This window comes from Neomonachus schauinslandi, chromosome 6 (genome assembly GCF_002201575.2).
Source record: "Neomonachus schauinslandi chromosome 6, ASM220157v2, whole genome shotgun sequence".
In the NCBI taxonomy this organism is placed as follows: Eukaryota; Metazoa; Chordata; class Mammalia; order Carnivora; family Phocidae; genus Neomonachus; species Neomonachus schauinslandi.
In genome coordinates, this window is record NC_058408.1 from 146,320,046 (window position 1) to 146,345,910 (window position 25,865).

Consider the following 25,865-nt stretch of genomic DNA (forward strand, 5'->3'; position numbering starts at 1 on the left):
CGGGCCCTGAGCGCCGCGGCGGGCGCGCACCATGAACTCGTGGGACGCGGGCCTGGCGGGGCTGCTGGTGGGCACGATGGGCGTCTCGCTGCTGTCCAACGCGCTGGTGCTGCTCTGCCTCCTGCACAGCGCCGACATCCGCCGCCAGGCGCCGGCGCTCTTCACCCTCAACCTCACGTGCGGCAACCTGCTGTGCACCGTGCTCAACATGCCGCTCACGCTGGCCGGCGTCGTGGCGCAGCGGCAGCCCGCCGGGGACCGCCTGTGCCGCCTGGCCGCCTTCCTCGACACCTTCCTGGCCACCAACTCCATGCTCAGCATGGCCGCGCTCAGCATCGACCGCTGGGTGGCCGTGGTCTTCCCGCTGAGCTACCGCGCCAAGATGCGCCTCCGCGACGCCGCGCTCATGGTGGCCTACACGTGGCTGCACGCGCTCGCCTTCCCCGCCGCCGCGCTCGCCCTGTCCTGGCTCGGCTTCCACCAGCTGTACGCGTCGTGCACGCTGTGCAGCCGGCGGCCGGACGAGCGCCTGCGCTTCGCCGTCTTCACGGGCGCCTTCCACGCGCTCAGCTTCCTGCTGTCCTTCGTCGTGCTCTGCTGCACGTACCTCAAGGTGCTCAAGGTGGCTCGCTTCCACTGCAAGCGCATCGACGTGATCACCATGCAGACGCTCGTGTTGCTCGTCGACATCCACCCCAGGTGAGCGGGGGGCGGGGGGCGGGGGCAGGGCCGTGGGAGGGGCTCAGTTTGGGGAGGGCTCTTGGTGGGAGGAAGGGGGTCCTTGTGTCCCCCCACGCCCCAGCTTGTGGCCTCCAGCAGGCCCCTATGCTACCGAGCCTCCATTCTTTCTTCTGAAAACTCAGGTGGGGGGAGGGACCAGTCTGCCAGGGGTGCTTAGAGCATCCACAAAGCAAACCACCAAAAACGTGGGTGAACCAGGATGTACGTTTTTTGAGGCCTCGGGGTAGAAAGCAGAGTCAGAACTTTGTTGGACTTCTGATACTTCTTTGATGTGTTTGTAGATTTCACTTTAAACAGCACACGAGAAGGCAGTGATCTCTGCTCACTGCTTGAGTCCTTTAAAGGGTTCTAATCAGGCCCTGAGAGTGTGGCTTAGATGCTTGGGGAGCCCCTCGAGAGCTCTTGTGGGAACGTGCTTCTTTTCTGGGTCTTTCCTTTCTCTGCGTCTGGCACTGCCTCTGTCTCCTGATCCTGTGTGTGTGAGAGAGTCCTTGGGCTGCACCTTCCTCTGTGGATCCTTAAAGGAGCATCTGAAGGGCTCTTGAGGGAACTGGAGGGGGGCTTCTCCTGCTCTTCCCAAACGGCACTGCCCTGCGTCTCCCAGACTTGGAGGCCGGAGGCACCTGCAGAGGGAGAGTGTCACCCACGAGGCTCCTGGGAAAAACCCACCCACACCACCTGCACCCTCACCGGGCCACTGTCTCAGAAAGGCAGGTCGGGGTGGGCATTTCAGGTGCAGCCACTCCCTAGGAACTCCTGCCATCCCCTGGAGCATCTCGGGGAAGGAAGGAGGAAACTCTTAGCTGAGGTGTCCTGAGCTCACCTTGGTTTTCCTTATGGGAATAGGAACCCAAGGAAGGAAACAGCTGGTGGTGTCTCTGAGGACTCTGCCGTTTTAGATCTCATCACCCCAGGGAAGGGCAGCCTTCCCCTCTGTCGCCCAGGATGGCGCAGAAAGTGAGCTAGACAGAGAACTCCTCAGGGGGGTGGCTGGGGGCAGTGAGGGAGCTGGGTCCTTATGGTGTGGATGCCCCTCCCCACCCAAGGAGAAGCAAGCTCGTGGCTGAGGCGGACAGACTGGACGTGTCAGTCTGAGCAAGGGTTCCTTCAGTGTGGGTTGTTTCTGCGCATGAGCAATAGAAAGAAGAGCCCTTAAACTTCACTGTGTCTGCACATGCAAAGGCATGCACGCGTGTGTCCACTGTTTCATCCCAGAAAGGCCCCTCCTCATTCCGTGCCGGGCCAAGGCTTCCAGCCACAGAGTCTTCCCCACGGAATCATGTACAGTGTTTACACGTGAATGCCCGATAGCACAAATACACCAGGGCCCATGAACCTACGTGTGCACACGTGTGAGCCACACACACACAATCGCACGTGTTCGTGTGTAGACTGCACGTCTAACAGACGGGTCTCCACATGTGCACATGTCACAGGGGACATGTATGCACACCGACTACAAAGACACGGCTGACTCACTGCCCGCATCTGTTGACGGTTCAGTGTCGCTTTTGGAAATACTCCGCAGCCGCAATTGCAGAACTGTTCCCCTTTGCCATCTCCCGGGACGTGAGGACCTCACTTTAGAAGGTGCATCCCCAGGACTTGACTGGGGCTGTTTTAGAAGCTGAGGGAATGTTGTTGAACAACCGGGACTAGAACGATTCCTATCACGGGCCCTCCCACCATGAGTCTAAGCAGAGAAGGCGTTGAACCAGGAGAGGAATCCGTTCTTATTCAGACCAGTGCAAGTCCCATCCCTGCTGCCTTTCCACGTTCCAGAACAGGAGGGGCCGTGGCTCCTTTTTAGCCCATTTGGGATATAAGGCCATCTCCACTCTTGCAAACCTGTCACTGACTCCAGGCCAGCATGCTCCCTCTGGTCCCCTCTGGGGGAACCTTGACCTCTTCGAAGCCCCGGGATGCTTTCAGGAGCCCCGACTCGCAGTGCCATGGGGCCGTGCGGGGCCAAGGGATAACGCTAGTCTGCACCGGGGTAGAGGAAGGGCTCCTGGGGCAGGGATGGCCCTCGGCCAGTTCAGACAGGCCCCACTGGCCGAGGGCCAGCCTGAGGTACGGCGTAGCAAGCAGATGTGACGGCACTGTCCCTTCAGTGAACCCCACCCGCCTTCTGTGTGGAGTCAGGTCCCCAGAGCAAGAGGGTGGGTGATGGGCACACACAAGAGGGCACCAGCTTCCTCGCAGCTGATCCACAGCCTTCTTTCCTGGCAGCTCTAAACCCTTCCTCTCTGTAAAGGAGAAACTGCAGAGCTAGCTCGGTCTGACGGAGAAGGCTGCCCCTCGAACCTCCAAGCCCTAGGCACGAAGGCTCCAGAAAGATCAGCCAAGCCTCCTGGGCTGGTGTGGTGTTGACAGCCAGGGGCACCTGGGGATCAGCAGAAGCCAGGCTTCCTTATCTGGACAGCCAGGGCGGCAGGTGGAGTCATTGCTCGCTGGAAGTTTTCCTTAACAGCCACCACACTAACGGCCTCCTGAGACTTAATTGGGAGGGACCCGTTTTTGAGTTCCCTGAGGCCCAGGGTGACATTTGTCAGAAAGCTCCCTGCCGGGGCCTGCTCTTCCCACAGTGTTTAACCCCGTGAGTGGCAGTCTGGACTCCTTGGTTTCAACAATGCCAAAAGACCCTCTGGTTTAAATTAAATCTGTCCTGAGAGACGTTCCCCACTCCTGTCTTCCTGTGGTGGTTTTTCAAGTTGCGACATTTATAAAGCAATTAAGCATTCCTAATATTTATTACCCACCTGGTCTTCCGATTGCTCCATTTGCTTGGTTCTGTTCTCCCAAACCACAGCTCCGGACGAGGGATGGTGGGTCGTCTCCCTGGTGCTGAGAGTTGTGGGCTTTCACCTGACGTGGGACAAAGGTGGGGTGCCAGGGCACCGACGGTAACATCCCTGGTCCCCCAGTCCAGCTGAGGGCCGCCACTCACCGGGATGGGTCGGGGACTTCTCCACGGGATGGTGAAGCACACTCATCCTTGTGATCAGGGTCTACAGAGGGTTGGCTAAAGGGTCCACCCTGGAGGGCGTCCAAGCTGTGGCATAGAAAATGGAAGGGCCCATGGAGATAACCTCACTGTGCCCTTGATTTTACAGGTGAGGAAATTGGGAGACCCAGGGAGGAAGGGCAAGTGCACTTGCCTAATTTAACAGGTCTAGGATGTTTCAAGCCAAAATTTGTGCCTGGTTCTGACCCTAAGATTTATAGATGGGACAAAAGTGCAAATAGAGGCTCATAAACCATCTATATAAATATTTAGAAGTTCTAAATTAAGCTTACAAACTGTTAAATGAAATATGTTCTATCCTCCTACCTTGACAAGTACACATTTATACCACTCTGCAAGGCTGGGTTCAAATTTAGAATGCTCGGGCTCCTTGAAGTTCAGCCTCGTCCATGGTGGGGAGAGCTGAGCTGGCTCCAAGCACACAGCCCCTGCCTCTCCTCCCCACCCCTGGCTCTACCCAGCACCACGAGGAGCCTTCCTTACTCAGGCGCCAAGCGAGCACACCTGTGGCATTGTCCGCCCTCGGGAGGATGGGCCTGGGGAGGGTGCCTGCTCATGTTCTGGAAGTAGAATCGGGGCATCTGGGCAGGGAATTCCGGGTTCCGGGTCCTTGGAACTTGATCTAGAATGGATGATGTGGGCTCTGGGTGGGCACATGAAGTCTTCATTTCATGGGGAGGGGCGTAGTCCCCCTCACCGTCCAGGACCCAGGATAAGGTCCCCTCTTGTGAGATCTGAGGGCATGACTTTTCACACTAGCATCCTGACCCCAAACTCAAGGTCTGCTCCACCATCGGTCAGCCTGTTCCCTTGCCTTTTGCTTTGTTCTCTTTAAAAGCCAGAAAACAAATCTGGATTGCCCTGGAAGTACTTGGAGCATGCGCTCAGGACCGATTGCGGTCATCTGGAGACCAGTGAGGGCCCAGACCATTGTGTTGGGCATGGTGGTGTCAGGGACTGGAAGATTTTGGCTGTGATTGCCTCATTTATTCACTTCAGATATTCCTGGCCTTCTCTGTTCATTCTGCCATTTATTGACGCCTACTGGGGACCATCTCTTTGGCCCCACATGTCACAATGCCAGAAAGCCCATCTCTTTGTCACAAGAAAGCTGTGTCCTATGGCAGCTCTCGGGAAGCCCCATGCTGGTGCACTTGCTTGTACTTAGGGAGGATGTTGCTGGCCAGGGGAATTTGGGGCCCCTTACCCTCTGCACTGCAGAGTCAGCCTACAAGTCTGAGGACTCCAGCTGCTACCCCTGTGCCCAGAACTATCTGGAGAATGCATTCGTGTGGCTAGACGCAGCTTGCTTACTGCTCTGTGATCCTATGGAGGGCAGTGGGATCTGGGGAGTCCTGGTTCTGTCCTAAACTCATTGTGGGACCCTGGGCATGGCGTAAACCCGGCTGGCCCTCTGGGTCCTCATCTTCAAATAAATAAAATAAAATAACAGCTCACAGGTCTACAAGATGTCAAGGAGCTCAGTTTTGCAAAGCTGTCGTGGGGAAAAAAAAGAGCAAGTGCAGGGTGATTTTATTCTGTTGTTCTGGGCGCAGGTGAGCTGCTCTCATCCTGTGCTTCACAATAATGATAAGCAAGAGGGTTGCACAGCTGCCCTGCCCTCCTTCTCCTGCCATCCCCCTGGCCTTACCTGGAAATCGGGGAGGGGGGCCTCTGGGCAGGGAAGATGGATCCGTCCTCTTGCAGGAGTTCGGGGAAGCAGCCGTGTGGTTCCTGACCAGGAGCGCCAGACCGGGAGTCAGTACCTGGGTGCTAGCTCTGCCAGCATCTCACTCTCTGGGGGAGGGGGGCAAGTTCCTCTCTTCTCTGAGCCTCATTTTCTCCATCTGTGAGCTGGGTTAGGTGGATGAGGGGGTTTCCCATACTAGACATGACTGTGTGACTGTAGGGTCTAGCCAGTCCGTCTCAGAGCAGAGACATGCCTAGGCCCGTGTGAATACTAACCCAGACACGCATCCACCTCGGACACATGCGGCATGCCAAGGGTCATTAAGACAGTATCCACTGGGTTCCGGGAGGCCAGAGAGGGTCACGGAGCCAGCACGAGAGTCAGGAGTCAGCTCAGACCTCCTTCCTCTGGCATGGCCCCTGGTTGCTGCTCCTTCTGTCTTTCTGTCTGTCTCTCATACATGCACAGGGCAGAAAGAAGACTTTTATAGTGGGAGGGAGCCCTGTGGTTTTGGAGCTCAAGATAGTGCTGGAACATGGTAATCGTTCAGTAAACATGTTGAATAGATAATAATCATGGTTAGCGTTTATTGAGTGCTTACTGAGTCAGACACTGTCCTAGGTACTTTTTGGATGTTAATCTCAATAAGACCCTAGGAGATAGGTACTCTTAGAACTGTCGTTTTAGAGATGAGGAGGCTGATGAACAGAGAAGTTTGTAACTTGCCTAAAGCCACACAGCAATTAAGTGGCAAAGCCTGGATTTGAACCCAGACGTCGGGCTCTGGGGCCACATGCTTACTACCACACTATTAACGAGAAAGGACTCCAGGTTAGTGGAAGCTTTCATGGTCTTGCTTTGTCCAATCGGCTCAGGATGTTTAAGGCTCACTTAAAAAAAATCGGTTGCAGAACAGGATTCTACCATCATCTCTTTTGAGGAGGTCACTTAAAAAAATGATTGAGACTTAATTTTCTAAGAGGTTTTTTAAGGGCTCATCCCTTCATACCACATAGACGGATTAGGTGTTTTCTGGATGTCAGATGTTGAGCTTTGAACTGCAGGCACCCACAGAAGTAACTTGTCCATGCAATGCTTCCTGCTATTCAAAGCTTTGCAGGAACAGAGAGAATTATTCCCCACAGATTTTGACTGTGTACAGTAGTGACGTTGATCATTCCAGTCTATACAGTGTCCATTTTATTCCTTTCGGGTCACTGAAATGTGTCTGGTTTCCTTCCCAAAGACCTCCGAAGCTTTTACCAATATCTGCTTTTAAGTATTCCTCATGTCTTTAAGGAAGGACTATCTGGCGCAGCCGGGAAAGGGGAGACAACAGGGTCCTCAGCCCCTCAGCAAGGAGTTCAGTCCCTCCTGGGGGTGCCGGAGGAAGCTCCTCACTCCTCAAGAGCTTGCTAGCTGATGAGTCATTTCTGTGCCTGATAAATGGTAGCTCTAGTTATAGCTATTATGAAATTCCCCTTGGATAAATGAGGAACCAGATTCAGAGAGGTTTAGTGACTTCCCCAAGGCCACACAGCAATGAGGGCAGAGCTGGGACTAGGACATCTCACTCAGAACTCCTTCATTCATTGGGGTTATTCTGAAGCATCTGAGAAATGGACAACATCGTCAGGGTCACAGATGGGAGGAGGGCCCAGCCCCAGTGCCACCATCAGTTTCTTTGGGGTACCCTTGATGTGGTGCTCATTTTTTAGGAGATACCTAGAATGCCTTATGCTTCTCAGGGGCTGAGTGTACCATGATGGCTCAGGATACCCAGCTCATGTCCCAAATCTCCAGCAATTCTCAAGTCAATTACATGAACGTTTGGGGGGAAATATTTCAATATTAAAACAAACGGGCCTGTGTTATGGAGAATATACCAAACACACATGCCCTAGGGTGACCATTGTCCTGGTTTGCCGAGTACTGACGGGGCTCTCTGCGGATGCAGGACTTTGGGTTTTAAAACCAGGACAATCTTGGGCAGACCAAGATGAATCGGTTACCTCATGGCACCCAGACATCCTGGGTGGGGACCTGTGCCTTCTCTCCATGCCCACCCATATCGTGCACATGTTACAAGAGCCAGAGGATGTTGGTAGAAGACTCTGCAGAGACCCAAGTATAAATGGGGAGCCAGGAGATTAAGACTGACTCTTGCTGGGTGACCTCAGACAAAGTCCCCCAGTCCTCCTCCCCCACTGGCTGTATTCTTCAGATTTTCTGGATAAGATGATGCCCTGGTGCCTCCCAAGGGGTTGGTGAAGGCCCTCCCACTTGTTGGGAGATGACACTCAAGCCTCCGAAGTCAGATGGCCTGGGTTCAGATCCCATTATCACCTGGGGCAACAGACCATCCTGGATTGCTCTGGGTGGAGGCAGGTTTTCCATTTTAAAACTGGGCCAGTCCCATGCAAAGCATCCAGGATGCGTGACTTTCTGTGCTAAAACCAGGACACTGCTGATTACCCAGGACAAGTTGGTCATCCTATCACCGCTACTCACCAGCTGTGTGATCTTGAGCAAGTTACTTAACCCCTCTGTGCCTCATCTCCTTATCTGAAAAAAAAAGATTATAGTTGTATCAGTCCTCAATGTATAGAGACATTGTGAGCATCAATAAACTAATGCACATGAATCTCCATCAAAGTGTCTAAAATGGGACAGGTTAAAGCCTCAAGAAATGTGGGTTTTTATTAATATTAGTTATTATAAATTAATTAGTAATGTGATTTAATAGTAATACTTTTTCAGCCAGTGTGAAACCTGTTTGTACAAAACCAAACTCCAGTTCCCAACTCTACATTCCAAGGCAAGGGGAGAAAGTCCTGCAAGAATTTCAGGGGCCTGTTTTAATTCAGTGTTAAAACAGTAGTCCTTGTGGAAGGAAGGGGAGGTTGCCCTGCCATTCATGCTGCTTATGAACCTGGCTCATGCACATTCCCTCTGCCCCTTGCTTTCCTTGAACAGACTGGCCTAATTCTGGAGCCGGGACTCTATAGGAAGGGCCTATATTATCGGCCAGATCACCTCCACATCCTGCGCAACTCTGTCTGCAGTCTTCCTCCTTGTGCATTTTTGGAATAATGTGATTTATTTTAAAAATACACAGTAGATGGGGTGCCTGGGTGGCTCAGTCAGTTAAGTGCCTGCTTTCGGCTCAGGTCATGATCTCAGGGTCCTGGGATTGAGCCCCGCATCGGGCTCCCTGCTCAGCGGGGAGTCTGCTTCTCCTTCTCCCTCTGACTGCCCCCCAGCCCGCTCATGCTCACTCTCTCTCTCTCAAATAGTTAAAATCTTAAAAAAAAAATAGTAGAAACACCTGCCCACACGGAATCCCATGGAATGGAGCATGTGAGACCTTACGGCTGGACTGGCTCTTCGGGCTCTCTGACGGTGGTAACGGACAGCTCGCTGGTGCTCATGAATTACCCTGTGCCTACAGGAAATGGGTTGCACGAACCACTTCTCTCAGTTGGCGTGAGATGTCAGTTCTGGAAAGTCCCTGGAGCTGGTGGAGTCAGGACCGGGCTGTGGTTAGAAGCATAGGCAGCAAGCTCCTAATTCCATCCTCTAAGCTGTGTCCCTGATTTCCCAGAGACTTAACATTCTCTTAGCTTCACTGAGCTTGGTCCCTGAAGGAACCAAGTGACTCCTCCGTGTGACCCCCTAAGGCAGTGTCTATAGCTGCAGGCAGGGCTGAGGCTTTGGGATGGAAGATCCAGGACTGAAGGCGTGGAGGAAAGGAAGAGTCCAGGTCAGCCCAGGTAGAAAGGACCAGCTTTGAGAAACAGACAAGGGTTCAAATCCTGTCTCCATTTACCAGCTGGGCAAACCATTTGGCTTCACTGAGCTCATACTCTTCACTGTAAAACAGGGCAGGTGAAACCCACGTGGCAGGTCGAGCACACCTGGCAGCATGAATATCAGTAAAGACAAGAATTAGAGATACTACTCAGAGAATGTAGACTCTGGTGCTGGCATGCAGCAGGTGATCAGTGAACTTCATGAGTAGTAATAATGAGAATTTACATTTACTTGCACTTGGGCCCTGTGTTAATTGCTTTAGGTGCTTTACGCATTGAACGCATTCCGTGCATCTGTGTGCTTTTTGCATTTAATTTTCCAAAGAGCCCTTGGTGGCATTTTATTATATTACTATGCACATTTCACAGATGATGACCCTGAGGCTTAGCAATGTCACGCACGTGTCCTAGGTCATGCATGTGTCCAAGGTCTCACACGCCTATGGCCGGGACTTGACCTCAGGTCTCTCTGGCCCCTCCCGGAGCTCCTGCACTCAAGGCCCTGCCTGTGTTCATTAATAGCAAGTCATCCTCCCCTCTCTCATGTGCAGTGTGCGGGAACGCTGCTTGGAGGAGCAGAGAAGGAGGCGGCAGCGCGCCACCAAGAAGATCAGCACCTTCATAGGGACCTTCCTCGTATGCTTCGCGCCCTACGTGATCACCAGGTGAGCCTCACCGGCCGGACTGGGGCTTTGGAGGGCAAAGCAGGGCCCACGTGACCTGGAGCAGTCACCGGCCTCTCTCTTGAACACATGTTTCCAGAGGGGGTGTTGGGGTGACAGTTTACTTCACAGGTTTGGTGAGAAGGAGGGCGCATGCAGCCTTCAGAACCAGAAGGGATGGGAAAGACCCCCTTGATTCCCAAATCACATCATCTAACCCTGTAGCCCCAAGAGCCCCAAAAGGAAAGGAAAGGGGAGAATGGACAGAGGAAACACCTTGCCCTGGTTGGGTCCCTACTGCCCACTGGGCACGGTGTGGCCCCGCTCCCCAGGCGTCCTCTGCCTGGACACCCTGGTCAACAGCAGGCGCCACGTGCCATCGGCCCAGGGGGCAGGGAGCTCACCCCGTGCCCAGCCAGGTAGGCCTGCCTGTCCTGCCGCTCTGGCCATCTTCGCTCCCATCCGCCACCGCCTGTGCCCCGAGGTGCAGCTTGCTGGCCGCGGGGCCGTGCGTTCCAAAAGCCAACCTGCTCTAGCTGCAGGATTTCTCTCTTGTGCTTCAGCCAGGCAAAAAGCATCATCCCATCAGTTTTGCACACTGGAGGGGAAAAAGAAACCACAACTCTGTATCCAGAATGGCTTCACTGTTTAGGAAGTTGATGATAAAAAGGGACTTTGATGTTTGATTAGGAAGTGGATGTTGAGCCTGGGAAGTAGGATCTGTGCAGTGTGTGTGTGTGTGTGTGTGTGTGTGAGAGAGAGAGAGAGAGAGAGAGAGTGAAAGAGGACACAGCCCAGCATCCCAGCATCCCGTGGGACCCCCTGCCTGGCTATCTCCTAGGGTGGGCTTGCATGCTCTGGGGAGGAGGAGCCCACCGCAAGGTCTCCCTGTTCCTCTCGTGCATCCTTATCCTGAGCTGACATCTGGTTCCCTGTAGTACCATCCATTTTCTTTGGCCCAGGAGGACATCTGTCCCCTCCTCCTAGGGGCCCTACTCCCCCATGGCAGCCCCCATCTTTTCTTCTCTTGGAGTGTCTTCCCCTGTCTCTTCACAGCCGCCTTCTCTGGGGGAAATCTCGCTTTGCATGTAGGACCTGGGACGGTCTGCAGGTCTCTGGGTAGGTCTGACTTGGGCAGAGCAAGAGCCGTTAGTTCTTCCTTCTAGAACCGTCGACTAGACCTCCCCTCCCCACTACTGACATCTTGCGTGGGATCCCCTTTCGGGGGGGCTGCTCTGTGCATTGCAGGCTGTTAGCAGCACTGTGTCTTCTACCCACGACTCGCCTCTACCCCGCTCCTGCTCCCCAGTGTTCACAACTAGAAATGTCATCAGACACCGCCCTGGGGATCAGCATCACCCCTGGGTGAGAACCCTTGGTCTAGATGCGCCACATCCAGCCAGGATCCCGGAACTTGCATGGATCAGGTTTTCCAAGGGACACGAAACCCAGGCAGAGACAAGCGGGTTTCTGTTGCTGTCCAAGGGCGGGGCGACAGGGAGGTGACCAGCATGGGCTCTGGAACGTGCCCACTTGGGTTCAAACCACAGCTGCACTTCTTCCTGCAGTGTGACCCTGGGCCCGTGATACCACCTCTCTGAGCCTCCGGCCTCCCATCGAAGTGAGCAGTGCCTGCCGCTTAGGGTTGTTTTGAGGATTGAAGCCTTTGAGCATGGGGGGCGTGGACAGCACAGGCCTGGCGTGGATGACATCTGTGGTTGGCACTCCCTCCCTTGTACTTGTGATGGGCTGGTGCATGCAGTGAGGGGATTAATCCAATGAGGAAAGAGGCAATGGGAGGGGAGGGCAGGCAGACGGCTCTCCTCTTAGATCCCACTGGAGAGGGGACCTGTGGGCTAACGACGGGAACTTGAACCCTCAGAGGAGCCTAGGTAATGTGGCTCCAGCTTTAAACTATTGGATTTTTCTCTGGCTTAATCTCATTTCCCAACAAAATTTTCCTTTTTTTCTGATTATAGCCTGGTTCATCTAATGGTGCCCAGAAAATAACGTTTCGGTAAAATTGATAGTAGATTCACAATGCAATATGTTCCCTCCAAATGGATTTGATGCATTTGGGGTTTTTAAAAATATTCACAGAACTGTTCCTCTTTTATGGGGATGAATGGCAACTTACTAAGGAGAAAAAGCTATGCCCAGAAAACCTCATACATACAAAATACGGCTTCGGGGAAGCCACCCCCAGGCCCACTGCCGCCACCAACCCAGCTCCTATCTTGACTCTTTCTTTTTTGGGGGGGAGTGGTAAATTTTAATTTTATTTTTTTATTGAAGTATAATTAACATACAGTGTGGTATTAGTTTCAGGTGTATAATATAGTGGTTCAACAATTCTGTGCATTACTCAGTGCTCATCTGACAAGTGTACTCTTGATGCCCTCTATTTCACCCAGCCCCTGCCCACCGCTCCCCTCTGGCAACCACCACTTTGTTCTCTGTATTTAAGAGTCTGTTTTTTTGTCTGTCTTTTTTTCTTTGTTTCTTTTTTGTTTCTTAAATTCCACATATGAGTGAAATCACATAGTATCTGTCTTTCTCTGACTTGTTTCACTTAGCGTTATACTCCCTAGCTCCATCTGTGTTGTTGCAAATGGCAAGATTCCATTCTTTTTATGGCTGAGTAATATTCCATATATATATGGAATATTATATATTATATAATATTGGAATATATATATATATAAAACATCTTCTTTATCCATTCATCATCAGTCAGTGGACAATTGGGTTCCTTCCATATCTTGGCTATTATAAATAATGCTGCTATAAACAGTTGTTCATATATCTTTCCAAATTAGTGTTTTCATTTTCTTTGGGATATATCTCCAGTAGTACAATTACTGGATCATATGGTAATTCTATTTTTAATCTTTTGAGGAACCTCCATACTGTTTTCCACAGTGGCTGTACCAATTCGCATCCCCACCAGCAGGGCACAAGGGCCCCCTTTTCTCCATATCCTCGCCAACACTTGTTATTTCCTGTGGTTTTGATTCTAGCCATTCTGACAGGTGTGAGGTGCTATCTCATTGTGGTTTTGATTTGCATTTCCCTGACGATGAGTGATGTTGAGCATCTTCTCATGTACCTGTTGCCCATCTGTCTGTCTTCTTTGGAAAAATGCCTATTCAGGTCCTCTGCCCATCTTTTAATTGGATTATTTGTTCTTTTTGTGTTGAGTTGTGTAAGTTCTTTATACATTTTGAAGATGAACCCCTTTTCGGATATGTCATTTACAAATATCTTCTCCCATTCCGTAGGTTGCCTTGTCACTTTGTTGATGGTTTCCTTTGCTGTGCAGAAGTAGGTGTAGTTCCAATAGTTTAATTTTGCTTTTGTTTCCCTTGCCTGAGGAGACAGATCTAGAAAAGTGTTTTTACGGCTGATGTCAGAGAAATTACTGCTTGTGTTTCCTTTTAGAAGTTTTATGGCTTCAGGTCTGACATTTAAGTCTGTAATCCATTTTGAGTTTATTTTTGTGGGTGGTGTAAGAAAGTGGTCCAGTTTCATTCTTCTGCACGTGGCCATCCAGTTTCCCCCGCGCCATTTATCGAAGAGACTCTCTTTCCCCCACCGCCACCGGTCTACCCGGCTCCTGTCTTGGCTTTCTTATGTGAACAAGGGAACCGTCCTAAGCAAACCTCATAAAATATGCAAACATTCCCTCATTTCATTCCAGCACACATTTCTGTGCAGAGCATAAAAAAGACCCTGCAGAGGAGGCATGGGTTGGTGAGGTCCTGCAGGAGACCCCCTCTGCAGAGACACTGACCCCGTAGATATGGCCCTCGCACCCGGACAGAACACTATGTGACGTCATCCGATAGGTACAGGGTCCAATGTTTCTGAGACAGGAGCGAGCTCGCCTGGCTGGAGCTTCCTGGACCAGCCTTGTGAAGTAGGCTTGGCTATGCTGGAGGGATGATCCAAGCAGAAGGGACAGCATGAGCCAGATTTAGAGCCCTGCATGGGGTTCACCAGTCATGGGTTCCTTTAGAGCACTTGAACATGGCCTGTCTGAATTGAGATGCACTGTAGGTATAAAATGCACACTGGGTTTCCATGGCTTAGCATGACCAAATATATATGTACTTTTTATATTGATTCCATAGGGAATGGTGATATCTTGGATTAAATAAACTATACGGTTAAAATTAATTTCACCTGCATCTTTCCATACCTGTGGCTTGCCGTCTCTTCCTATTGGACAGCACTGGTCTTAGAGAGGTCTGGGGAATGAGGTGTGCTGAAGCCCTTCCTCCCGGCACCGTCTTTCCCTTGACTTCTAGCTGCTCATATCATGTGTCTTTCACTCCCCTGTGACCCCCGTTCCTGCTGCGCTCAAGAGTGCTCAGGACTCTCTGCCTCCCTTCCTTCCGTGTCCAGTGTCCTGCCCAATATCAGAGTTTATCAAGAAGCATCCATTGAGCAACGAAGTCACTGCCTCCCTCCACCACATCAGGGGCAACGAGGCAGGGGCTCTTCAGCCTGAATGGGGGGACGTCAGGCCCCAACCAGGGTAGCAGGGAGCAATGTTTGTGGCTGGCACGTAAACACAGAGTTAGTCCCCATGAAATTATACCCCTCTTGGAACCACCTGCTCCATCCACACCCCTCCTATGAGTAAGGGGAGAAGAGATTCTGATGAGGTGCGTCATGTTTATGGTCACGGGAGGCCCCAGGCACACCCCAGGGGGTTGGGCATGTGCCCGCATGCTCATTACATGTGGGGAGTTCTGTGGGCTCCAGGTATGTGCTGGGCGTGGCCCAGGTCACATCAGAACCACAGTTCCACGGCCGGGGTGTCCACACTGCCAAACAGGGTGGGGTGGGGCAGGGTTTGCTCTCATATTCACCCCCAGAGAACCTGCCCCAAACTCTCCCTTCTTGCTGAGAGTCTGGGCCAGGAACCACACAATGAGTACAGGGAGTCCATCAGATCACCCTATTGTCACCAACCCTGGAATGCAGGTCGCTTCAGGTGGTGATGGATTCTCCTGCTCTTTTCAACCTGGTTTCCACGTATACACTCGACCTCCCACCTCAGTAGAAGCTGAAGACAGACTCTGTTCCCAAAGCGTAGTTCAGGATTTAACTCCTTGCTGGAAGCGATTCCTTGTGGAGAACCTAGAGCCGTGGGTGTTGGAAGCGGAAGGTCCCTTCCTGGGCATCTCATCCAGGGAGCGCAAGCTGGCTGTGCCTTGGGGGCCAGCAGGAACCCACAGCCTGTGCCCAGCTGAGCACGTGCTGAGAGGCATCGTGAAGCCAGGCCGGGAGGGAGTGGGTGAAAAGGGCAGTGAATGAGTGCCTCCCCTGCCTGAGGAGAGGGGCAGCGGCTGTGTGGTTTTCAGTTCCTAATCAGCTGCCATGGGTTGCCAACTTGGCTTCACATTAGCGTTACCTGGAGAGCTTGAACCCCCAGACCTTACCCGGACCTCACACTGGACCAGTTAAATTAGCATCCCCAGGTGTGGTGCCTGGCATTGGTGGTTTTATTTATTTTTTTTTAAGGATTTTATTTATTTATTTGACAGAGAGAGACAAAGCGAGAGAAGGAACACAAGCAGGGGGAGTGGGAAAGGGAGAAGCAGGCTTCCCGCTGAGCAGGGCGCCTGACGCGGGGCTCGATCCCAGGATGCCGAGATCATGACCTGAGCTGAAGGCAGATGCTTAACAACTGAGCCACCCAGGTGCGCCTGGCATTGGTGGTTTTAAAACCTCCCAGGGGATTCTAATCCTGAGTGGTGTTGAGAACCACAGCTCCAGTTCTCACACACACACACACACACACACACACTTCACCGATGAGGAAACAAGCCTGGGTTGTAGGGGGCCGTTGCATTGCCTAGAGTCTCGCACTGAGTCCGTGCTGCATCTGGGCCTCCAACCTCAGTGGGCTGTCTACCAGCTCTTCAAACTCTCAGAACACTCCAGTGGGTCTTCGCAGACCCCAGCCCTCCCCTGCTTTCTCACTCACGTCTGCGGCTGCGGCATGAAAGTATCTTGGCATGCAAAGATTGCTCCCTGACTCCCTTCCCCAGATCCCTCTTGCCCACGGTGGTAGCTCACCTTGTCAAATGACCATGTTGTATTGGGATTCTCCAGAGAAACAGACAAGTAGGACAGACACATAGGTCGATAGATTGACAGAGCGATAGATCGTAGAGAGAGTGTGAGAAGTCCCCCAATCTGCCCTCTGTAAACTGGAAACTCTGGAAAGCTGGTGTGTGACTCCGTTTGAATCTGAAGGCCCAGCCACCTGGGAGAGCTGATGGTATGAGTCGTGGCCAGAGAAGCTGAGATGAGATGTCCCAACTCAATCAGTGAGGCAAGAAAGGGGCAAATTCCTCTTTCCTCTGACTCCGGCTCTATTCAAGTCCTCAGTGGGTTGGCTGAGGCCCATCCAGTTGGGGAGGGCAATCTGCCTTATTGAGCCCACTGATTCAACTGCTAAGTACATTTGGAAATGGAATGTTTAGTCTAGGCACCCGTGGCCAGTCAAACTGACATGTGACATTAACCATCACACAGGTCCTCTGGGACTCAGGCAGCCGGCTGCCCCTCAACAGCCCTTGTGGAGAGCCACCCTGCCCTGGGACAGGCAGAAGCCCTGGGAACAGGGCAGGGGTGGGCCCTGGAGAGTTCCAGAGCTCAGGATGAAGGAGGTCACCTCCTTGGTCACACAGTACAGGCTCTCCTGGGGGCGGTAGGCATCTGTGTCTCTCCAACCTGCCAGGTGCTTGGTTGATGATGGTCCAAGTGAATTGAGCTCAGCGGCAGTCTGAGGCCTAAAGAAGCAACCAGAATATGAGGCGGGTGTGGACCGTGCCAGGAGTCAGGTCCCTGAGGTGTGTAGGACTCCTGGCTTCACGAGGATTAACAAGCACCAGGAGGCAGCATGTCGGGCAGAGGTGGGCCCGTGGGAGCTAGGAGTTACGTTCTGGCACCAGGTTAGCTGGACCTGACATGCTGTGCCTTCCAGGCACTTTCATGTTATCTTCATGGACCCTACAGTGCTCCCGAGGGGTGGGCTGGGCAAGCCGTGGGAGCTGCACTCTGCAGACGGGGGAACTGAGGCACAGAGAGGGAAGGAACTGCAAAGGTCATTGGGCTCACAAGGCACAGGGAGCGGGGTGGCCTGAGGCCAGCCTTGGATAGCCACAGAGTGGCCCCCGGGACTCTCCGGATGCAGCACCGATTCATTGTTCTCTACCTCGCTCCCTGCCCGGAAATGACAGTCAAAACCACTGAGGCAGCAACTGCCAGACCCTGTGGAATTCAGAGAGGAAAAGTCAAGAACCAGAACCAGCTCTGGCTCCGAAACGAATCCTGTTGAGTCCCACCTCTGTGCCTGGACCTGCGCCACCCTCCGTGCCTACGTCCCATCCTCATTTCGAGATGCGGATACTGAGGCTCAGACAGGTTCTAGCCTCGCCCGATCCAGGCATTGACTCAGCCGGGGTCCCAGCTCGGGTCTGCCTGGAACCTGCGCCGGGTCCCTCACGCTGCACTGCTCTGCTTCTCCTCTGGGAACACAAGAGCTCCCGCCTTCCTCCCAGAAGGAAGTAGGAAGGCACTCTGTGCCGTGACCCACTAAGAACCAGAAAGATGCTTTTTGGGGGATGACCGGGAGCCAGCTGCCCAGGTGTCGCTTAAACCCGTCATTGAGCTGCCAGCTGGGAAGTTCATCTTTGCCCCCCCCCCCCTGCAGTGACTGTCTATCCACGTGACCTCTTTTGCTGCTTGCACCCATTCCAGCCTTATAAATGGGGACGCGTGCAAGAGGGCGGGTCTGCATCGGGACCACCGTGGTGAACGCTGGGAGCTGGCAGAACTGGAACGCTGGAGAAGAGAAGGGGCTTCTGCTGTGAGCTCTGCCAACTTTTTGAGTTGATCAGGAGGATCTGGCTGGCTGGGAGGGGGTCCCCAACTATTCCCATCTGCTTGATAATTTTCTTAGGTGGGAAAGCATCATTCCTGGGTCAAGAACCATTCAGATCTTCAGATAGGTTCTCAAGCTCCCCTTCTTGGAGAACACAAAGTCTTGATAACTGCACCTGTCCCCTCTCATTGGACACCTGTAATGCACCGAGGGGTTACCAGTACATACCTGATTGCACCTAGTACAGCTCTCCTGTAAGGTAAGTATTAGAATCCTCGTCTTACAGAGGTTCAGAGGTGAGATGAGTTACCTCAGGTCACAGGAGTAACAACTGGCAGAATTAAGGGTTAAAAGTCAGTGTCAAGCCTGTTGGCAATAATTTAGCCTTGCAGCCATGCTGCATCTCCAAAGCCTGGGGACCAGGCAACTGGAAATATAGAGATGCCCATCTACAAGGTGGATGCCCATCCAACTTCCTATGCCCAAGCATCTCAGTGCGAACCCCGACATAGCACCCAGACTCTTATGGGTAAAGGCAGGTAGAAGTGGTGGGTTTGCATGGGGTCACCTCTGACTACCTGGCTGAGAGCAGCTTGGGTAGACCTGGAGTAGGGCCCAGAGGCCATCAGCTCTGGCAGCTGGACCTATCAGTAGACTTGGTTGGCACAGTGTGGACCGTGCAGCAAATACCTTTCAGAAAGACAGCCCCACCAACTGTCCCAACCAAAGAGCCACTTATATGTGCACCTTGGGGCATGTCAGATGACCGTGGAAAACATTTGGAAATCTCCACCTTCACTCTTCTTGGGAGTCACTACCTTCTATTACACACTCATACTGGCTCCCATGTCCTTGAAGCCCTGATGGGTCACATTTGACTTTTTCCAAGTGTTTGAGCAGGGTCTGAAGATCTGCAACAGATTCTCATCCAAAAGCTCTAATTAATTTTTTCTGAATTAAAATTCACTTGTCTAGAAGCATTCCAAAGGCTATTATCTCTGCAGCGACATATGCTTCCAAATAATTACGGTTGTCCCAAATCACCGGAGTGCGGCTTTGAAGCATTTAGTGGATCTGACAGCACCATTGTTGTGGCTTTTCAAAGTCACGGAATTATGGAGATGGCAGAGCGGTTTAATATGCAGGTGGTTGTCCAGTGTTAGTATTCTTTTAATAAAATGCCTTCCATTCTAATGTCTCATGAAAATGTTAAGTGTCAGCTTATTACTTACAGGTCTTCAAACACATAAGTTCTCCAGGAGTCTTGGGAAGACATCAGGCTGGCTTCCCAAAGAATGTTCTGTGGCCCATGTTGCCTTTGGTGCACAGCGTGTGTGTGTGTGTGTGTGTACATGCGTGTGCACAGCATCGGGGGGAGGAGAGATGAAGGAGGTACTGAAGGTGTACAGAGAGGGTGCTAATTTACCACTTTCCAAGCAAGAGTTGAAGGTAAAGGTCTTTGTACCCTGGAACCGGGTCGAGGAGCTGGGAGGGGCATCCTGGCGCCAGGCGGGCACGTGGTCGCTGGTGCCCACAGCCCAGCCTTCCAATCCTGGGTTTTCCAGGCCGCGCCGTGGTTCCTCCTCTGTACAGCAGGGGGGCCTCTATCAGGGGTTTGAGACAATGTTTGTGAAGCCTTGAGCCCCAGGGGACCCGGAAGGGGAGCTGAGTCTACAGCTGTTGATCTTACTGGTCTGTCCTCAGCCCAGAATTTAGTTTCCTTGGAGATTCTCATTGTTGAGCAGAATGGAGACACTGGTCTCTCTGGAGGTTCAGAAAATGTCTTGGAGTTCTGGCAAAGGTACCCCATCCTCCCTGCGGGGACCAGGACTGCCAGGCTGCCGGGTGGGGATGAGACATAGGGGTGAAGGGTGAGGGGGCAGGGGCTCCCCGGCCTCATCAGTCCTCTGTGGTGACAGCCAGCACAGGGACCAGCCAGTGACCTGGATCCGAGGGCTTCCTGCTGAGAGAGAGGAGCATGGCTCCCTGGAAGAATCCCCCTAACAAATACAGGGCAGAGGGGTGCAGAGGTGGGGCCAGGCACCTAGCACTGGTGGAGTGAGGCACGGGGAGGGGACCTGCGGGGATCTGCTGTGCGTCACCCTGAGTCAGAAGAATATCCATCTCTGGGTTCTGCTTCCGACGTGTGAACAGGCCCCAGTCCAGTGGCATCTCACACCTCCCCCCGATCCTGGCAGTGCTCAGACGCCCCCGGGTACTCGCGGCACACCCCTGAACCACGTGCAGCAGAAGCACCTGGAATGCTGGAGAAGCGGGCTCCTGGCCCTCTTCCCCTCTCCCCAGTCTGCCCTGCGGACCGGAGTGTGGGCTCTCACCCCAGGGGGTATGAGTGGGGAGCTGTGTCAGGGCATCAGGGGCAGGAAGCATAAACGTTTCCCCCTGAATAAAGCCTGCTGGCAGAGGTTTTCCTGGTTCGTATCCCAGGCAGTAAATACACGGAGAGTCACTTTGGTGCTTGATGGAAGGTCAGGGACGGGGGCCAGCAAGCTCTGCTTCCTGGAGGTCGAAGAAGAGGCAGTGCCCAGTGCTTCTGCAAACGCTGGGCTCTACCTCGCTGCACACAGGGCTCTGGGAGCGGGGCAGGGACGTGGGGCCTTGTTGTGTTGTTACAACCGGCCCTGCCTGACCACCCCCTGCGTCCCCAGGGGCTTCCTCACTGGGTGTGTATTAGTTTCCCAGAGCTGTCGGAACAAGCTACCACTAACTGAGTGGCTTCAGCAATAGAAGCGTATTGTCTCAGTTCCAGAGGCTCGAAGTCCAAGATCAAGGTGATGGCAAGGTCGGCTCCTCCTGAGGCCAGGGACGAGGGAGAATTTGTTCCAGGGCCTTCCCCTGGCTTCTGGGATCTGCTGTCAGCTCCTTGGCTTGTAGGAGCATAGCCCAGTCTCTCTCTGCCTTACATCTCCGCATGGCCATCTCTCTGTGCCTCTGTGGCCAAATTACCCCTTTTATAGGGACACCGGTCATGTTGGATTAGGGGCCCACCCAACTCCGGGCTGACCCATCCTTACTGATTACGTTTGCGACAGCCCCACTTCCAAATAAGGTCACATTCTGAGGTCCTGGGGGTTAGGACTTCAACATAGGAATTTCGGGGAGACAGTTCAACCCACGGCAGGTGATATAACAAAGTGTACCACATTATGTATACCTAAGCCCAATAATCCCTAAACTCGGGGCTCGTGGGTCAGAGCCATCCAGGGCAGGAGAAGGGAGTTCAGTCATCCACCAAGCGCTTTTCCGTTTCCCTAAAGAGAGACGAGGCCCAGAATGGCAGGAACGTGTAGCATGCAGAGACCTTGCCCACACGGAGAAGACGTATCCGAACAATAATGCCCCTTTCCTGGAGGGGAGGGCGCTCGGAGGGGCTGAGCAGAGCTAGACCTGGTGTAAGATGGGCTGGAGGATTCCCTCTGCACTAGGTCATCTGGAGGGGGCCACATGGTATCCCTGCTCAGATCTAGAATGAGAAAGAAGCAGTTGTGGCAATGTGGAAATCCCGGCCCCCTCGAACAAATGGGGACCTGGAACTGGGAGAGCTAGGTGGACGCAAAGCCAGTCACAGCAGGTGCACAGTGTGGGGCAGGGCTCCACGTGCTCAGAGGTGCAGGAAGTGGGTCTGCCCGCCACCACCTCCGAGCACAGAAGGGGGTGGCTCGGCGGCAGCCCGGCCCTGCCCCTCCACCAAGCAGCATCCAGGCCGTGCAGATCCAGAGCATCTCTTTGCCTAGAGGCCCTGATGAAGGCCACACACTGGCTTTTCAGAGCAGGAGTCACTGTGTGGACCATGGCCAGGGGCAAGTGACAAAGTCCCGGGCAGCACGGAACCCGTGGAGAAGGGGTTCTGGGTCTGGGGGAGATGTAGAACTCCTCTTGTGCCGTCTGCGGTGCAGGATCTGAGCCCCAGCACTTGGGCTGCTGTTGGTGGAACCAGGTTTCCGTGTAGGAGCCTCTGGCTCCCTGAGCATGGGTTTCTTGGTCTGTGAAATGGGAATAATTCCCGCTCTACAGGATCATTGTAAGAGGAGAGACTGTGCACATCAAGTACTTTGCCCAAAGGAGACACGCAACTAACTGGGAATTATTATTACTGAACCTGGCAGAGAATTGAGACTTTACATAAAATCTCTGAGAAGCAAACAAAATAAGTTTTATCTCTTAATTATCTAGCAGTGAAATTTTACATCGTCTCAAATCATTTTATTCTGTGAAATCTACAGAACCTGCAAATAATCATGTTGATCTTGCCGGATGGCTTAATGATACTTGGCTCTTTTAATACGTCCTCTCGGGAGAGCCAAGAACGCTAAGACTGAATTTAGCCACATACAGGAGAGCAGACATTTTGGAAAAGCCATTTGCCAACACATAGCAGCAATGTGTTGGCATTCAGCTATTTCATTGTTATTATTAGGTGTGAATTCTAAATTCAGGGGTTTTGTCCCCTTAAAGTCATCACTTCCCAAAATAGGTTTCTTAAAAGTGCAGCTTTCCCAAATGCTAACAGCTCCATTTCCCCATTCAGGCTAACGAGGCCATGAGCAGAAACGAGGCCACGTTCTCCCACGAGGTCAGAGAGCAAGGGTAGCCAGGTTCTGGAAACAGGAAGCCAAACAGGGGGGCTTCAGAATGGGTTCATTAAGGGTCTGTTCCAAAAAGGGGTATTGCAGGACCTCTGGGTGGCTCAGTCGGTTAAGTGTCTGCCTTCGGCTCAGGTCATGATCCCGGGGTCCTGGGATCGAGCCCCGCTCAGCGGAGAGCCTGCTTCTCCCTCTGCCTGCCGCTCCCCCTGCTTGTGCTCTCTCTCTCTCTCTCTCTGTCTGGCAAATAAGTAAAATCTTTTTTAAAAGGGGAGGGCATGGCAATGGAGGCTTGAGCCCTACCAGCTTTCTCTTCCTTCCCTTCATGAGCTTGTCCTCACAGCCTCAGCCCAAAGAAAGCCAAGGAAAGCACTCCGGTTGGCGGCACAGAGTGACGGCCCAAGCTCAGTCTGTTTTGCGGCCTCACCTGGGCGACCCAGCGCACTGAGAACCGCCGCTGCCTGCCATCATGCAGAGAGCATGGGCCCCGGGGGAAGACAGGTGCCGGATCCCAGTTAGAGCACAGGAGGCGGACCTTCCTCTCTCACTCCCTGCTGTGTGACGCTGGGTGACCCCTTCTCCTCTCTGGGCCTCAGTTTCCTCATCTGGCAGTGGGCAGGGAGAGGGTAACTTGGGATTTCCAAGCTGTGGCCTTTTTGACCTTACATCCATGCTGGATAAGGTCCAAATATGGCCACTGGAGCTGAACACACTTGAGAAAGAGTAAGTGGCTTGATTTGGGGGGAATTCCATTTACACCAAGGAAGGCTTTCACTTCCTCACAGCCTGGCGTTACCACCATTGAGTGGAGTTTTTCAGTGGACACGGGGGGACTTTCAGAAAAATGCCCCTTTGAGACATGGGCTGTATCTCCCACGTATCATGAGGTCACTTGAGGGTCCCCTGACTGCTGCCGTGGCCAAGGGCCACCAGAATCGGAATCCCGGGAAGAGGCCTTTGTCACCTACGGATTCTTCCTGATGCAGGATATACTTTGAGCTTTGCAGAATGGTTGCAAAATTATTCTCAGCCCTCCCTCCCAGGCAACCTTCTTAAGAGGGTGGAGCTGGATTTGAAGCAAAAGAATCAGTCTCTTCTAGTTGTAGAGATAATCTTATTCAACCGCCTCCTTTTTCATATAAAACCAACAGGCCCAAGGAAGGGAAATGACTTGCCCAGGGTCACATAGCAGGACGGGAGCAGAGTTGGAGCCAGCGGCCAGGACACAATTAGCCACTAGCCTGTTTCTTAGGTAAGCCTGGGTTCCAGAGTCAGACAGACCTGGGTTCAAATCCTGCCTTTGTAGTTTGCTGACCATGTGACCTTAGGCGAATTACTCAACCTCCTTGGACATCTATGGCCTCACACACAAAATGGAGGTAGTCCCATCTCCTGGGGTTCCCCGAAGTCACACATGTAAAGTGCATGGTTACTGCAGGAGCTGAAATGAACTAAGGGCCTGGTGGATGTCCACCGTCCATCCCTGTTACTGCTATAAGTTGTAGTCCAGGAGGCAGTCCCAGAGAAGCTGAGGCTTGGCCAGGAGGCTGTGCTCTCGGTAACGGGCTCCCCGTGTCTCCGCAGGCTGGTGGAGCTGTCCTCCTCGGTGCCCATTGGCTCCCACTGGGGGGTGCTGTCCAAGTGCTTGGCCTACAGCAAGGCCGCGTCTGACCCCTTCGTGTACTCCCTACTGAGATATCAGTACCGCAAAAGCTGCAAAGAGATTCTGAACAGGCTCCTCCACAGGCGCTCCCTGCACTCCTCGGGCCTCGTGGGCGACTCCCACAGCCAGAACATCCTGCCGGTCTCTGAGTGAAGGACGCTGCTCTTGCTGGAGACTGAGGAATGAGACAGTTGGTGAGAAGCGGGGAGGGAGGGCTTGGGCTCCTGGGTGGACACCCCCAGCTGCCACCCATCTGTGCGGCCAGCGATTCCGGTTCCCTGGCTCGCAGGGGCCCTGAAGCCTGCTTCCTGGTTCCTCAAGGGCAGAGGCTGGACTGTCCCTATTTTGCACCAAAGGATGACCATGGTTGCTCACTCTGGGTTTTTCTTTCGGAGAAGCTCCTTTGGGCTCCTGGACTCACCAGAGACTCCCCAGGAGTGACGCTGAGTCTGGTCTTGATCAAGGACACACGGTGCTGGTGGCAGGTGGGGAAGCATGGCATCCACCTGCTTCCTAACCACTAGGCGTTGGGCTCCATGCTGAAGAATAGTGGTGGTCTCCACGGGACATCAGTCATGCTGAAAGTGCGGTTGGCAGTGGCCATTCGGCCTTACGTCCAGGATGGCTGCCCTTCTCCACGTGGTAGTGGCGGCTGCTTTAACCCAAATATTATCCAGCTGGGACTCACTAAATTGTGCTCAGCTGGGACTCTTGGGACCCTGAGCCCAAGGGGAAAATGTTTAACAACTAGCGGCTGCCCATTTGTTGCCGAGCAGTGGTCTTAGAGATGGTTACATTGGATTAAACTCTGGTCCCCCACATCCCCGCAAAAGCTAACGTCTGTGTGTGTAGACAATCTTAGCATGAAAATGGTTCAAAGAGGCAGGTAATACATGTGATAATGTTCTTGGAGGTCTGACCTTGAACTCGCCTTCTTCTGATTCACACGTCATAACTATTGGAGCCAAGGAGAGGCAGGAGGAAGGTGGCTGCCTGGTGTCCCCACCCCTGGGTGTGACCTGATTTTGCAGGAGGCTTTTCACCTTGTCTCACACATCTCGTCTGGCACATTCTGTGAGAGCCACCCACAAGAACTGACCTGAGCAGGGTTTTAGCGTTGGTTCTAAGGCACTGGGTTCCAGGATCCCCCAGTGGCTCCACGTCTAGTCTCCGTGAGTCTATCAACAAGAAGTCGAGGCTGTCCCAGGTGATCAAGAAAGTGCCCTGTGCTAGTGAAGGGAGAGTGACATTTTTATTGACAATGATAACTTCAATACCTATGCCAACCCACTGGCAGCCCCATCTTGATTTATGGAAAACCAAGGTGAGTGGGCTGAGATTTCTGCCCATCCGTCTTTGTTTATTATTTTGGAAGACGTGTGAATGCTAAGAGCAGTTATTTCTTGGTCCTCTGTTCTGATGCCTCTAGGTAGAAAGGGTGGGGAGCCACAGACTCCGAGGGCTCATTCTCTCTTTCCAGCTCTGTGTGTCCTAACTTTGGAAGTGCAGGGGGGAGGACATGGTCCAGCAGGGACCAACTGGGAAGAGCCTGACACTTTTTACTGCCAGGGGTCCCCAGTATGGAAAGACAGAGAAGTTTCATGCACATCTCCTTGAAAAGATGTTGTCTGATTTACCTTAGCTTCCCATTTAGAAAACAGATAGCTGAGCCTGGCCTAGTCTTGCCTACTTTCAAGGTTTTCATGGAGACTAGAACAGGGACAGATGTAGCTTCCCAGGCCTTGGCACCTGTCAGTTATAGTTG

At 52.9% G+C, this 25,865-nt stretch overlaps 1 protein-coding gene across 1 annotated transcript; it reads left to right on the forward strand.

Moving 5' to 3' along the window:
- The first annotated feature begins 31 nt into the window (after positions 1-31).
- Positions 32-24,294, forward strand: GPR26 (G protein-coupled receptor 26). The gene is made up of 3 exons (XM_021703856.1): positions 32-699; positions 9,823-9,936; positions 24,022-24,294. Exons 1-3 carry the CDS (start codon positions 32-34, stop codon positions 24,251-24,253), a joined length of 1,014 nt encoding a protein of 337 aa, XP_021559531.1. The 3' UTR covers positions 24,254-24,294.
- The last annotated feature ends 1,571 nt before the right edge of the window (positions 24,295-25,865 follow it).

Coding starts and splice junctions, on each gene's coding strand:
- GPR26 (XM_021703856.1), top strand. CDS start 32: ATGAACTCGTGGGACGCGGGCCTGGCGGGGCTGCTGGTGGGCACGATG. Junction 700..9,822: donor CTCGTCGACATCCACCCCAG/GTGAGCGGGGGG, acceptor TCTCATGTGCAG/TGTGCGGGAACGCTGCTTGG. Junction 9,937..24,021: donor GCGCCCTACGTGATCACCAG/GTGAGCCTCACC, acceptor GTGTCTCCGCAG/GCTGGTGGAGCTGTCCTCCT.